At 52.7% G+C, this 14,858-nt stretch overlaps 1 protein-coding gene across 4 annotated transcripts in view; it reads right to left on the reverse strand.

Moving 5' to 3' along the window:
• Positions 1 to 2,399: 2,399 nt before the first annotated feature.
• The window catches only part of NCAPD2 (non-SMC condensin I complex subunit D2), a 28,639-nt gene continuing 16,180 nt past the window's right edge, over positions 2,400 to 14,858 (reverse strand). For 3 of the 4 annotated variants that reach the window (XM_075552167.1, XM_075552166.1, XM_075552168.1), the window contains exons 9-32: positions 14,564 to 14,711; positions 13,082 to 13,279; positions 12,691 to 12,825; positions 12,502 to 12,589; positions 12,245 to 12,419; positions 10,657 to 10,781; positions 9,954 to 10,178; positions 9,188 to 9,362; positions 8,829 to 8,913; positions 7,302 to 7,435; positions 6,881 to 7,013; positions 6,688 to 6,772; positions 6,444 to 6,611; positions 5,950 to 6,119; positions 5,238 to 5,349; positions 5,040 to 5,163; positions 4,809 to 4,964; positions 4,468 to 4,645; positions 4,289 to 4,383; positions 3,830 to 3,910; positions 3,495 to 3,678; positions 3,175 to 3,304; positions 2,928 to 3,083; positions 2,400 to 2,709 (exon numbers count right to left, since the gene is read on the reverse strand). In XM_075552167.1, the coding sequence (XP_075408282.1) occupies positions 2,624 to 2,709; positions 2,928 to 3,083; positions 3,175 to 3,304; positions 3,495 to 3,678; positions 3,830 to 3,910; positions 4,289 to 4,383; positions 4,468 to 4,645; positions 4,809 to 4,964; positions 5,040 to 5,163; positions 5,238 to 5,349; positions 5,950 to 6,119; positions 6,444 to 6,611; positions 6,688 to 6,772; positions 6,881 to 7,013; positions 7,302 to 7,435; positions 8,829 to 8,913; positions 9,188 to 9,362; positions 9,954 to 10,178; positions 10,657 to 10,781; positions 12,245 to 12,419; positions 12,502 to 12,589; positions 12,691 to 12,825; positions 13,082 to 13,279; positions 14,564 to 14,711 (3,346 nt within the window). In that variant the 3' untranslated portion in view covers positions 2,400 to 2,623. The remainder of the gene's footprint in view (positions 2,710 to 2,927; positions 3,084 to 3,174; positions 3,305 to 3,494; positions 3,679 to 3,829; positions 3,911 to 4,288; positions 4,384 to 4,467; positions 4,646 to 4,808; positions 4,965 to 5,039; positions 5,164 to 5,237; positions 5,350 to 5,949; positions 6,120 to 6,443; positions 6,612 to 6,687; positions 6,773 to 6,880; positions 7,014 to 7,301; positions 7,436 to 8,828; positions 8,914 to 9,187; positions 9,363 to 9,953; positions 10,179 to 10,656; positions 10,782 to 12,244; positions 12,420 to 12,501; positions 12,590 to 12,690; positions 12,826 to 13,081; positions 13,280 to 14,563; positions 14,712 to 14,858) is intronic. The other variant, XM_075552169.1, reaches the window with a different exon arrangement.

Genomic DNA, 14,858 nt, shown 5'->3' on the forward strand with positions numbered 1-14,858 from the left:
CACAGTACATTTTAACTGTATCAGTGTATATGAGGCTGGCTATGCGGTAGTCAGCTCCTCAAATACGCTTGGGCACGCCCTCCTCCAAGTCACACCTCTCAAAAGGCAGAGCCAATAGCTGTGATGTGAGCCTTAGCGTTAGCCAAACTCCCTCTTCCTCCGACAAAGAAAATCTCCATCGTTATGGTCAACACCCAACATAACCATGGCAATCAAACCATCCCCTACCATCGGACCAGTGGGTACCAAAGTACTTCTTTTCCAATCAAGACACTGCCTGCCACCTGGCCCCGAAAGGTTATACCCTATAGACAATGTTTCTACCAACTCTTGTAGCCAACCCCTACTTTGGCTAAATACTGAGGCTCCATGCGCCTCGCCTGGAATATTTATCCTATGGGACCAATTTGTCTACACATGTCTAGGGGCTAACTGGACAGGGCTATGCGTCCCCATCGTCTCACCCCAGACATCACTCTCCTGGATGAACAAACATGGGAAACACCATACGAAAATACAAATCGGAATCACTCCCCCAGATCCCACGGACACAGCAGCAGTGGTAGCCCCTATCCTTACTGGAACTAGTCCAGCGGCAGCCCTGGCTGCTTCTTTTTACTACCAACTATCAAGAGACCTCAATGTTGATATGGAAATAATGATACTCTTATGCTACAACCCCAAATTAATTACCTGGTGGGTGTGGCACTACGGAGTAGTCGAGTCCTGTGTGTGGGCACTGCAGATAAAGGGGAGCCGTCTTTCCTTGGGAGAGGAACGTTGTCAGTTTGTTCATCAGGCCGACATGGGAAAGCTTCTTTGGCTCTGGGAAACCTTGGGCCCCGACTTCTGCCACTCCTGGGACCTCCGTCTAATATGCATAATTCTGTGCTTCAGGCCGTCTGCTTCGCCGTTTTTATTGCAGGACCACAAGGGCCTTCACCAGTCAGACCTACTTGTGGAGCTGTGCATGACCGGCTCTATCAGCCCCTAAAGCGCTCACCTGATCCTGCCCACACAGCAGCTGTCTCTCCCATCCCCGCCATAGCTGTTGCCCATGAGACCTTTGGCCCTTCTCCCTACTGCCAAAAGGCAGGAATGATCCGTCTGGCTGAATGGAAGGTGGCGCCTGGCCAATTCCAACAGCTCACTCATGGCCTACACCTTCCTGCGAGCCAAAAGCCAGGTGTGCCCCTGCCTCGTCCAGCCCTGCCAATCAGGCTACTCAGCGCTCCCCACTTTGTGTCAGGGCTACTGGGCATTTTGTAGTAGTCTGGCAGCCTTCATTTCCAATAAAGCCTGTTTTTCTATCAGCTATATGCACGAATGTTTTCCAGAGATTTATGGGAAAATGTAATGGAAAGATCCTGGCATCTTCCACAAACATTTTAGAGACCTTTAATGTGTATGTACGACTAGACATATAATTATATGTATGAGGTTACTTGTATGCATGTATATTCACATATGCAATATGTGGGCAATTATAATTCCTAGGCATATCCATACACCTTGTGAATTTGGTGTTCTGGGTTTAAGGGTTAAGAGCACAGTCTTGCAATAGTTCATAACAGTTGTACTGCACACTAGTTTGTTGAACAGTGTCTGGGGCCGTAGAAGCTTATGAGCAGTTCTCAACTGTGATCTCTGTTCAAAAGAGAAAGAAGGAAGCCACAGAGCCCAGAGAAGACCACTTTATCTACAGGCTGGCTCCCCAGAGACCAGCACAACGAGATGAAGCCTGACGACTAGATCACGGCTACAGAAGATGGATCCTGATAAGAGTCGAAGAAAAATGTGGATTAACTTAAATACTGAAAACATCCAGGCCTAAAAAAAATCCAGGCTTAGTGGGGAACAGGGAGGGAGGGGGTAAAATGAACTGATGCCAAGGCTTTAAGTGGAGAGCAAATGTTTTGAGAATGATGAGGGCAACAAATGTACAAATGTGTTTTACACAATTGATGTGTGTATGGATTGTGATAAGAGTTGTATGAGCCTCCAATAAAATGATTTAAAAAAAAAACTCCAGGCTTACTGGATCCACTTGAGTAGAGGAATTCCCTGGACCATTGCCCAGGGAAATTACACCTGAGATTCTTTAAGTCTCAGATTATCTTTTAGCTAAGTCAGAGTGTCTCATAAAACTGATACGCGGGTGGCCTCACAATCTGTTGCAAATGTCTAAGGTCTGTTCACTGGGTTTCCCACTCGCCTATAGGAGGTCGCAGGGTTAACAATCTCGCTAACACAGGAGCAGGGGCTTCCCAGAAGGTGGGACACAGTGCGAGGCACGTCAAACAGTGTTCCTGAGTAACTAGAGTACAAACTGCTCAATGAGAGCCGAAGTTGCTGTGTAAGCACTCACCCAAACAAGAAGACATTCTTCAAGACAGAAGTAAAAGCACATAAAAACGTTTACTCTTTAGAAGACCGGGAAACTGGGTGAAAGTTGCTCAAGCCAGCTGAGTTAGAGAAACACGTGTTAGAGAAACACGGTGCCTTCCATCATACAGATCATGGATGTATTTTTAAAAAGGCAACAGACCAACAGGTATTTGACAGAGAGGACGGGGCCCCCACAAACCCCTGCACAGCAGGGCTGGGAACAGGCGAGGTGAGCTCAGGACGGGTGTCTGCGAGCGGATGCGCGGCGGATGGGCGTGGTGTTCTTGGGTGTCTCATCTTCTGTCATCTCGGCAGAAAGCTCTAAGGAGAGAATTGGGGGAGTGAGGAAACGCCGAGTCACGCACAGGGTGAGCACAGGACCTCGGAGAACAGAGAGCTCAGCCCAGACCACCACACAGAGCGAGAACCAGGGTGCACTGCAGGGAGATGTCCTGGGCCCCACAGTGGGACCCCGTCAACCCAGCCTGACCCCCCCCACGCTGGCTTCCTTCGGGGCAAGTCCAGGAGGGAGCGCCTACCTTCCTCACTGGACTCATCACTTGAGAAGACAATTTTGGGTTTCCTTTTAGACGCCCGCGGCTGGGTGTTTGGATGGCGACGGCCAGTACGGCGGGTGTTGGGCGTCACAAAGTCATTGTCGGAAGCAGCAGAGGCCACGCGCTGGCATCTAGAGACTGAAAACGCAGGCGACAGGAGTTAAAGGAAGATGAGAAGAATGTGGGCCCTGGTGTTCCCCCACTCAATCCCCGGGGCAGCCTCACACACCGACAGAGTGTTTCTTGGTGGCTGATGGGGCACTCTGGCTCCCACCCTGGCCAACCTCAAGTTCTTCTACTGCCTCCAAGCCCCGCGTGTGACAGGCGCGCAGCTTCTGCTCAAATTCATCTATCAAAGTCTGGAGGGGAAGGGGAGGCGAAGAGCATGATTGGAAACATTGCTATCTCTATGATTAAAAAGACAGGAAGTAGAGACAGATAGCTCTATCTTAGGCTGTGTCTGCTAACTAGGTTGCAATAGATTTGGGAGCAAGATAAGACAGTCATGTAGGAGCCTTCGATAGCTGCTTGGGGGTGCAGGCAGCTCACCTTGCCCTCAGGCTTGGCCCCCCGCCGCAGCTTGCCCACAATCAACAAGAACGCACTGAAGATGGCGGGGTCCGACAGCTTATCCCCAAAGCAATCAAAATTGTCAAGCATCTTCCGCAGGCCTCGCTCTGTGAGGGGCAGCTGAGACACGCTATAGGCCAGGTCCCGGTACTGCCTCTCAGTTCTGCACAGAAGGGCTTTGTGAGGGGCTGGCATGTGGGAAGCCCACACATTCTCCTCTGCCCCCCACGGATCTAGAGGCACCCCCGGGGGGTAGGGGTCTCTCCCCCCTCCTGCAGGGGCCCTGGCACCCAGTGCACAGACAGACAGAGTACCGGGCAGTGCGGAAGCGCTGACACAGCTTCTCCACCAGGCTCTCTGTCTGCTTGTCCTTGGTGATGTAGGAGAGGAGCTGCCTGCAGAGGGAGAGGGGAGGCGGGATGGCCCGGGGCCGCTAGTTGCAGTCACTTAGGAGTCTGGACTGCCATGGCCCCTGCCTGCATCCGTTCCTCTTGCCCTCTCCTACCCCCCAGAGGAGGGTCCCCTTTAATTTTCAACCCCCAAGTAACTTTGGTGAATGGAACCAGCACCACCTGAGCTACCCCTTTAGGGATAAGTCCTTCTTAGGAAAACCAGGAGCAAGTATTGGTGTTCTTTAATAAAATAGGAAAGGGGCCCAGAGGTTAAGTTACTGCTAAAGGCCTTCCAGATAATAGAACAAGAGCAGGAACTGAAGCAGGCTGATGGAATTCCTGGCTCGGAGAAACACATGCCGGCAGGCCCAACGAGCTTACTTCATGATGGTGTGGAACGGCTCCTCCTCCACCCCACCCTCCGGGTCCGACAGGCGGCTGATGATGTCCGGCAGGAGGTTGTAGATTGCGTTGCCCTGGAAGAGGCAATGGTCATCAAGGGGTGAGGCCACCGGCAGTCTTTGGCAACAAACCCTAAGAGGGTCCCGCCGCCTCCTCACCTTGTGGGAGAGCTCATTGAAGAAGTTCTTGGCCAGGGCCGCGATCTGAGGCTCGGGGTCGGTGAGCAGCACAGCCATCTCGCTCACCTGGCCCTTCACCTTCACCATGTCCTTCAGGATCAGGTGGGTCATCACCAGCCCTGCTGTTTTCCGCACTTGCTGAGCCGGGTCTCGGAGGCTAGGGAAGAGATGTCTGGTCAGGTCACGGGGGCCACCACTTGTGCAACCAAGCTTCAGACAAAGGGCTACTCAGCCCAGGGACCACCCACTGACCCTGGAGACTGAGAGGCAGCCTCGGGGATCCCCACACGACTGGGCCCAGAGCTCTCGTGGTCTCTTACCGAGCGTAGAGGTGAGGCGTCCAGGGGTCCACCAGGTTGGGAAATCGGATAGCCAGATCCCCAGCGGCAACCATGAGGTTGGAGCGGACAATGGGGAGAGCAGACTTCTCCAGCAGGGTGAACAGAAGCCGAAGCTGGGAGTCGCAGAAAGTGGCACTGGGAGCAAGAAGAGGACTGTCAGGGAAGTGGAGTCACCTGTAACCTGAGAGGCTGGCCACAGCCCGGGCCTACCTGACCATGCAGAACTTGCCCAGGGCCAGAGCCGCGGCTGCTGAGAGGTCCGGGTTGCCGTAGACACCAGGGCTGTTGCAGACTTTGAGCAGAAGGGGCACAAAGGCGGCCAGGACCTGCTTGCCTGTTGGAGGGACAACTTGGCTTTGCTACTGGCCGTCTCTGGGGCAGACCAGGTTCCGCACCAACCCCTCTCACCCTCCAACAGCTCCAGCTCGCAGATGCTCCGGATGAGTTCAGCCTCTGTGTCATCGGCAGTGGCCCCCACCAGCCCCAGCTCCTCCTCCATGGTGGTCTCAGAGCTTGTGTTCTAAAAGGAAAGCAGCAGGGGCGCATGGGTGAACAAGGACAGCACTTCTGAACTTCACCGCCACGAGTGGACCCGCCTGAGGGCGAGTTCTGCGACACCCTTCAGAGGACTGCCACATGTTGTCAATAAAGAGGGAGGGTTCCCGAATCCTGAAAACACGCTCCTTATTTGTTCAAAGTTGCCAAAACAGGTTTCTACATTTCTTTGTAACTCCTTCTCACAGAAGATACATAACTCCCTGTACAGAGCCAGCAAACAAGATCAGGCTATGCTGGACAATGGCTCAAGGTCACAGAGGTGGGCAGGCATCCCATTCTGCAAGGCAAGGCTTGGTGCCCTACTTGTCTGCGGACATTGCCCTGTCTCCAGTGGCGAGCACACACAGGTGCTAGTGGCCTGGGCTAGACAGCGGCTCTGCTTTGTGTGCTGAGGTTCCTTAACTTGCTTGCCTGTATGTACCACTGGGGACAGGCTGTTCCATCTCTGGTGGCATGAGTCTTCCCCTAGAGAGCAGCGGCAAGGTGGCAGCTGCATCTCTGTGCACGAACAGCTTCTCCACTGACAAGAGGAGCTGAACCCAAACCCCGGGGCCCCGCTCACCTTCTCCTTTGGCCGATTAGTCTTGTGCTCCTGTTCTTCCCGAAGGCCACGGCGGCGGCACAGCTCTCCACTCACAGCCTGCTCCAGATGGACCAGCTGCTGCAGAGCCACGTCCCCAGCCAGGGACAGCAGGTTCATCAGCAGGTAAGTGGGGAGCATAGGGATCTCTTCTGGAGCAGGGGGAGAGGGGAGCCAAGGAGAAAGAGACGTAGGTGAGTCTGGCCCGGCTGAGCCCAGATCTTCCCCCTGGACATGTGCTACTCAAACTAGTGCGGAAGCAAAAGATGGGGTGGGCGGATGGGGTTGGTTCTCTGGGTCTACTTGAATGACAAAAATAGAAGTCCTTTCTGCTTTTCTAGCTTAAACGAGAGTGTGGCCGAGGGTGTAAGGGGTTGCCGCAGCAAGTGGTGGTGGTGGAGTGGCTGCTGGCCCAGCTGGACAAGTGGCCTAACTGGCTGCCCCCACTGGGCCCTTACCCATCTTGCCCCACTTACTCTGATCCTCCTGGGAAGGGCTCTTCTCCTCCAGCTTCCCCAGGGCCTGTTTGGCACAGCTCTGCAGTATGTGGGCACAGATCACCTCAGGGCCCTCTGCCAGCTGGTAAATGAGGGCCACGGCGCCCTCTTTGAATGGGATCCAGAGTGGGTCTGGGAGGACAAAGCCTGGCGGTAGATGGGAGAAGCTGTCCACTGCCCAGAAAGGACGCGGTTCTGCCCACAGCCTTTCCTAACAGCTCACCTCTCGTGACCATCGCCCCCAGGCGCTCAAACAACGTGTGCTCTTGAGGCAGTCGGAAGGGAGGGTGGCGGTTCCCCAGAGAGGGCTGTAGAGAAGACGAGAGAAGACAGGACAGGGCGTGGGTCTGTGTGCACACGGTGCACAAGGTGGCTAGGGGCGTCTCCATTCCCCTGAGTGATAACCACTCACATACCTTTCTCCGGTCGGAGATGTTGGCAATGGCATAGCACACCTGCTGGGCTAACTGGTAATCCTGCGGAACCTTCTCTTCTAGTCCTATGTGCACCAGTGTGTCCAAGTTGCTTCTCACAATGTCTGGGTTTCCACTGAAAGAAAGAAGACAGAGTTACAGGCTGCCTCTGCTGGGGACAGTGCTACTGCAGGTAAGCACCAGCAGGCAAAGCCAGGCCCCAAGAGCCTGTCTGACACGGGGGTAACTCGAGTTCCTCCCGCTCTACTGAGTGCCAATTTTCACTAGGCGAGGGGGGAGGGGAGGGAGCTGGCACTCTTCATGTTTATATTCCATTTAGGCAACCAGCTCACAGAGCTCAGCTGGGCTGCCTGCTAGTACTGAAGGAAAGGAAGCCTTCCCAGGTCCTCCCTCCTTCCCTCACCGTGCCATCATGCCCAGCAGCGTGACGGAGCAGCAGCGCTCCAGAGGAGAACAGGGGGCCTTCTCAGCCGCACGCTCCCATAGCAGCTGCGTCACTGCCGGCCTCAATTCATCCTTCTGCACAAACTCACAGACCTGAAGAGGGAAGATAAGGGCTCGGGCTACTTTTAATCCCAAAAAACAATCCCCCTTCCTTATCCTTGGCCCACTTTGCTGGCAAGAATGTGGAGAACCTGAAGTGGGCGAAAACAACACGTAAGAACAGGACAAAAGAGAAGTGGGGCAGCCCCTTTCTCTGGACTGATCCTCTGCTACTGTTCTTCTGGGGCCTTCATTCTACTTCCGTGGCGGGGACAAGTGAGACGGACTTCCGAGTTCCCGCAGGCAACGTCTAGTAGGTGCTCTTGCCGTCACCACACTCAAAGGTCTAAAATGGCACTGAGCACCCTCCCTTGCCTCTTCATTTTGCTAGTGGTGCCTAACATTTGTTTTACCCACCATCACTGAGTCCTTCCGAGTCTCCCTTTACGACTGGTCCGAGTCTGGGCCCTGCTGCTCGCTCTCGCCACAGCCTTCATCTGGTGTCCACCCATCTCCCATGTGCTATGCTGGCTCTCCTCCTTCCTACCAGGATCCCTGCCTCACTCTGACACCTTTCCTCTGCCCACGGCCCCACCAGGCCTTCTCTCTTCTGCAGTGAGAAACACATGGCCGGCAGAGTGCTCCTCCCAGTGGAAGGTGGCGGTCAACACCACCAACACCCTTTGTCTCCCAAAGCAGCCTTGCTTTACTGTGACGCTGGTGTCCCAGGCTAAGGAGGTTAGAGACCGAGACATTTCTCCTGCAGGCATCTAGGAACTTTCAGAATTTAGTTCCAAACCAGTCTCAATGTTGTTACGATTTCCAGGTGACCATCTTAGGGGCAAAGACACAATCGCCTGTCTTGCCCAATGGGCCGTGCTCTTTCTGTCTGAAATGCTCTCCCCATCCTTTTTCCTTCACGAAATCCCTCAAGATCTACCTCAAGTCCTAACGCTTCAGGAATGTTCCATGAGCAGCCAGCCTCACTGTACTCCGCCCTGCGGGGCAGCATAGCACAGGTTGCCTGGGCTTGAATCCCAGTTTTACAGCTAACCAGCTGTTACAGAGTGTCCTATCTGCCCTGTGCCTCAGTTTTTTAAAGCTCCAATGGAAACAGCATTCTCTCCTAGCATTGTTGGGAAGAAGAAACAAGTTGCCAAAGTAAAGTGCTAAGACTGGTACCTGACACACAGGAAATGCAATGTAAAGGTTACCAATTCACCTCACCACAGAAAGCACTATCAGAGCCATTGACTGGCGTTTAGTTAGTACGGTCCTAGAAATGTTTTGGTTTTTGACTACTAACTAGACTGTTAGTTCCTTGAAAATTTTGGACTGGACGCACCATACCCGCTTTCTTTATGGGGCTAAGTAAACTGCAGAAAACAGGAGTCACTAACACTTGTTGAATGAATTAAAAAAAAAAAAAGTGAGTGAGGAGACTTACAATTTCCTCAAGACACTGAATGGTCCCAATGGAAGCATCGACGAGCAGCAGAGAGAGACTCTGGATGAAAACCCGGGCCGAGGCTCTGTGGGAGCGACAGAGAGGAGCGTGCTCACTAGCTTGGCCCCAGCATGCCAGACCGAGGAGCATGCGTTAAACGTGGACAACAGGAAACTCAGCTAGCCCCCAGTGACTAATCACTGCAGGGAATGGGCATCCTTGGAAGATCAGTCCTACCCTCAGCCCGACAGACCTGGTCTATAGATTCCCGAATCCCCTAGGATGCCTTCTAACTCTCCTTCAGATGTCGCAAGAAGCCCACCTCCAAAACTCAGCAAAGTCAGAAGTCCTGTGCAAACCTGGCAGAGTCCCCTTTGGGGTGGAGGTAAAGTTGGCGGTAGGCATTTAGCACAGCTTCCCGGACTCCAGGCTCCTTTGACCAGATGAGGGGCAGCATGCGGCGTACCCCTAGCAAGGCCTGAGGTACTCCGAACTGAGACACCGTCACAAAGAACTCAATCACCTCCTGTACCACTGAGAAGACAAATGCAACGTCACTCATTTGCTCATAGACTCTCCCAACACTTAAAGGCAGTTTCTTAATGAAACCTTCAAGTGAAGTCCTTCCTCCAGTCTGCTAGAAATATATAGAATTATGCATTTAAAAAGAGCTTTAATGGCATACTGTGTTATATGCCGGGCTGCTAAGGAAAGGTATGAAGTTCAAATCCACTAGCTGCTTATAAGGAAAGATGCTCCTGAAAAGTTACTGCCTGAGAAACCTGAAGGAGCTGTTCTACTCAGTCTGTAGGGCTGTTGAGTCAGAATTGACTCGAAGGCAGTGACTGTAAATATTCAAACATGTAAGCTTCAAACGTTTAAAGAGGCAGACATCCAAACCCATTGACATTCAGGCGATCCTGCCTCATAACCACCCTAGATATAGTTTCTGGGGCTATTAATCTTGACGGAGGCAGATAGCCTCATCTTTGTCATGCCAAGTGGCTGGTGGGTTTGAGCCACCCACCTGGTGATGAGCAGCCTCACTCTTACCCAGTAGGCCCCGCCACCAGGGCTCCTTGGACCAGGTTGGTCTAGCCCCCTCTGTGGCCCAGTCGTTCACACCTGTGGTTGTGTTTTCATACATCATCTTGCTGATGATGCCCATGGCCTCTGCAATCTTCAGAGAGAAGCTGTAGGCGTCCTGCAGGTACTGCACCAGCATCTGCTGTTTCACCAGCTCTTCATTTCCCCCGCAGTGCTCGGGCTGATCTCTACAGACAGTCTCTCCCGGGACAATGTTCCCTGCAGAGCCCTGAGCACTCTCCTCCTGTGTGCGAGCGGTGGTGCCTACGAGTCAAGAATGAAAGGGAGCTTTTCTTCTAGGAGGAGCGCGGTTGGGCCAGTGGGTAAGAGCTGGACAGCTAAGCACGAGGCAGGTCCCGCCCTGTGGGATAAAGAGTGTGATCTGTTCCCGAAACGACGCGTGCCTTTAAACACCCTGTGCAGCAGTTCTCTCTGCACTGTCCTCCGGGGTCGCTCGCAGTCGGAATTTCCCCAATGGGAGTGGGTTTAGGCTTTGTTCAAGGAAACATGGGAAACCAACTCTAACCGCCCCAGCGTATTTCTTTCTGGGACAGGAAGGTATGGAACCGGAACCTATTTAAGCAAATCTTGGTTCATTTCTCAAAAAAGGTTCTTAAAAACTTCTGTGTAAAATTCCACTTACCCCTGGGGTTTTCACTCCAGGCCCTAGGACTGCCACAGCATCAAAGTGCACAGAACTCTCGTTGGGCTGTTGAGCTGGTTGACTAGGAAAAGGACTCACCTTTGAAGATATTTCCTAAGAGACTCAAGAAGCTGGTCTCTTCAGACTCCTCTGGCTCCACCTGGCTGAAGGGCTCTGACTCCCGGAAGCGGCCGATAGCTTCCTGGGTGAGAATGATGGCGTGCCTGAAAGAACCGACCGACCATAGACAGGTTAACGTCCAGAAGAGCACCTGCACCTGCACCCCTGGCAGGAAGGCTGCTTCAGAGGTCGCACCCTCCGAAGCCCGCGGCTTCAAAGCAGAGGATTACATTTCATTCTTCCCGGGTGGAGAAACACACACGTTGTAGGGCTCAGGATGTCCTTCCAACCTGACGTCTCAAGCGACAGGGCTTTACTGCTATCTTACAGGACTCAAGTGAAATGAAGGTTTCTCAAACAGTTAAACCACTAAGCTAACTCAGACATCTGCTTCAGAACTTCACCGAATCAGTGTTTTGCAAAATATAAACTTTCAACAAGGAACTGCTTAACTAAGGATACACCTGGATCCTGGAATTTTAAGGACCCACGGAAAGTACTGTGGCAGTTATTAATGTGTAAATACGAACACAGCACCAAGACCGTCATTTCTGAATACCAAGCTCTCCGGTTACGTGAGATGGAGGACATTTATCGTGTGTGCCGAAGTGGGGCAGTGCACACACCTGACTGCAGAAACGTCATCTCTAGGGACTTGTAGCATCACACCTCTTGGGGGGGGGGGGGGAAGGAAGAACCAGGGAGTGGAAATCACATTTGGAAGGAGGACGTTTCATGGCATACTCATGTAATTTAAAATTTTGTACCATGTGAAGATACTGCCTACTTTTTAAATTGAACTAAAAATTTGAACAATTTTATTGGCATATAACTGACATACAATTAAATGGGTACTGGCTACTTTTTCCAGAGATTAAAATTTTTTTTCTTTTAAAGTTATTTTAAAAGGCTTGTTCTGTAAAACATCAAAATCTTAAATAAGGTCAGGCTTTCTGGCTGGACAGTGACTGATGAACCCTGGGACTATGGTCCTTAGTCACCCTTTAGGACGGGGCAGAATTCACCCCTGTGGTCTGATTTTCAGCCAAACATACACAGGTCTACAGAGGGAACCGCACAAGGGAGGTCCACACGCCTTAGAATCATCAACCATCTAAGATCAAATGGGCAGCACTGACCCAAGGAAGGGCTAGGAAGGGAGGAAGGATGGAAACAGGACACCCAGGGAGGAAGGAGCCTCGACGGTGCCACACTGTGAGGGCTGCAGTGAGCGAGGGGAAACAGAATGCGCAGGCACGCTTGAACGGACAGGGGTGATCTGCTCTGGAAGCCTTCACCCAGCTCACGGTGAAAGCGGTGTGCCTTGACATGTTTAAACAGCTGGAAGCAAAACCACCTGGGTTTCGCCTCTGCAGATGTGCGGCTTCTGAGCTGTGCGATGACAGCTCGGGCGGGCGGCTCCAAAGGCTGCGGAGAGCACCTCCTAGGGTGACCTACTTAGACAGGAAAGCAGACTGCACAGGCTGCTGGGATTAGAGCCAGTGCTCCCACGTGCGGAAACAAGGCTCTGGGTTCTGGCCACTAGAAAGGCCGTCTTTTCACTCACTTGTAACTAGCTTTGGCTAGCAGCCGCTGGATCCGTCCTTTCACCTCTTCGGCAGTCTCTGTTCCAGCAAGTTCCTCTGGCACCTGCTCATCCTCCTGGGGAGACTTCAGAAGCTGCTGCAGGGTGGATGTCACCTCTGGCAGCATGGCTTCCCACTCCTCCTCGGGGTCCAGCGCTGCCGGGAAGGGGAGAGTCTCAGTGAGGGTCCCTTCTGTCGGCTGCTGGGAGGGAGGACTCAGGTAGCAACGAATACTCACAAGGCACCACCGCTTTCCTCTGGGCCTGCATCTCTTGTAATTTCTGGGTCTCCTTCTGCAGGGGTCCGGCTAGGTCAGTTTCACTAAGCTGCCCAGGCAAAATGAACACCAGGGTCACGGAGTCTCATCTTTCCATCCCCATTTCCACTTCCCCCTTCTCCCTCGGGTGGGCCAACCCTACCTACCTACCTTGCAGGAAAAGGGGTTATTGGCTAGAAAGCTGGCTAGCAGCTGAATGGCATTTTTACACACTAGCACCGACTTGTCTGCCAGACGCCCCACAGCTAAGGCCACCACTGTCTGGAAACGGGTCAGGGGGAGAGCCTGTGGGGAGCAGGGAGGGGAGGGTCAGTTCACAACCCACCTCGTCCCGAATGCTCAAGGCGATGGGAAGCGCACACTCAGTGAGGCTGCCCACTCATTTGAAAGACAGTTTCCTGAGATGCAAACAGTCACCGTCCTTAAATGGAGCCAGGCAGCCAAGGTAGAGGAAGGCCTTCGTGACGGACAGCCGAGACCAGCGTGCTGGGCCCTTCTTCTGTGGATTCCCACCTGGCATTGGCTGTAGGAGGTCGCTTACCTTTTGCTGGACAATTCGGGTGAAGAGCTGCAGGACCCGGCTCCTCACGAAAGAGTTGACGTCGTGGCCATGGGCTTGCAGGGTGTCCAAAAACTGGTCTCTGGTGTCTCGGGCCGTGTCCTCCAGCTGGTCACTATTCAGAACCTGCACCACCATCTCCGCCATGGCCGCTAGCAGAGCATTGCGCATCATGTAGTTCTGAGAGAGAAGGCCACACCCGCACCAGGATCACCACTGGCTCCCTTGCCCTTGTGTTTTCAGGTACAAGAGGCAACATGTTAAGCTTGTTTGTGCTTATTAAGCAGTGGGGCACGCACGTGTACACGTAAATCCCCAGGAGGCCTTGCTTGCTCAGAGAATGGAGAACACAACACATAAAGGTTAAAATCAGCCTTTCCCGTTAAGCTCTCCCAGGCTACCCATGGGGGCAGCTGAATATGACGTCACACCCACCCACCAACAGACATTTAAAAGCACGAATGCGATCTTTCATCTGTGGCCTCAAGAGTCTGTGATCCATAATAAGACAACACATCCTCTGTCCTGTCTGATCCCCTTGCCCTCCCTCCATGCCACTAACTGAGAAGTGGAATTCAGCACCAGAGGCAAAGAAGCCGCTATAGGATAAGGGGGTTAACACCCAGGGTGTGAGGTTTTGCCAGGCCAAGAGCCAGCGAACAAAGTCTTAACCAAGAAAATACGTCCATGAACTCTGTCATTGTCGTTCACCTAGGAAGGTCCAGTATCAGCCTGGGAAGCAGCCAGGTTGGCACGAGGTCATGTTAGAAGGCTCCTTGTTTGGAGAGAGCAAGGTGAGCCACATGGCAGTGAACTGCCTCTTCCTGGGAATCAGAGCGGTAACTCTCACTAACTTGTAGCAGAGAATGGAACTGCCCTGTCCTAGGCTACCATCCCTGGACCAACCAATGTGACGACTGAAGGAGCCACGAAAGGAGCACAGGGCCTCCTGTCGTGTATCTGTCTAGGACAGTGCGCAAACGTGGTTCTCACAAACTGCTTCCTTACTGCAAATGGTAAGGAATTTGGGGAGCAGCTGCAAACAGTGTTCCCTGGTAGAAAGTAAACAAAAGCGGTATGGGCCGAGATCCGGAACTCACTCTCAAGGGTATGAGAAATTCAAGCGTGGGAATAGCAAACTTGTCTGGGAACACAGACAGTATTTAGTCCGTCAGGGCTGCGGTTTGTACCGTCTCTGTGTGTGTCTAGTTTGTGCTGCAGTCCTGACCTGTCTGTGTCTGTTTGGTTCCATGTTCACTCTCCCTGCTCCAGAAACCCCGTTAACAATCAATAGGAGAAAGGCAGGGCTCACTAACCTTCACCTACTTCTCTAGAGGAAGGAAGAGCCGCACTGCTAAGACTAGACTCTTAGATTCCATGTGAAAGCTTTCTTCTTGTCCTGCCTTTCAACGTTGGGCTTTAAATTTCCCAGCAAAGCTCAGAGGCTCTCAGAGGATCCCCCACCTCTCCATCCAGGTGATCCAATAAAATGCACATGTTGGACATCAGGATAGCCGGGACACGTTCTGCTAGTTCTGTCAGGAAAGCTGCAAAGCCCTTTGCCCCTGCAGGGTCCCGACTCAGCTCCTGGGGACACTTCTGTCCAATCTCTCTATGAAGGGAGGAAAACACAGTCAGCGTAAGACAACGCAGTTTCTCAGTCCCCAGCAAGTGGAAGCAGACTGCTGTCAATTATCTCAAGGGGTCTAGTATTATGCAAAGAATAAATTACTATGTCCGATCTTCTGAAGAGACAAGA

The sequence above is a fragment of the Tenrec ecaudatus genome, chromosome 6 (genome assembly GCF_050624435.1).
Source record: "Tenrec ecaudatus isolate mTenEca1 chromosome 6, mTenEca1.hap1, whole genome shotgun sequence".
NCBI classification, from domain to species: domain Eukaryota; kingdom Metazoa; phylum Chordata; class Mammalia; order Afrosoricida; family Tenrecidae; genus Tenrec; species Tenrec ecaudatus.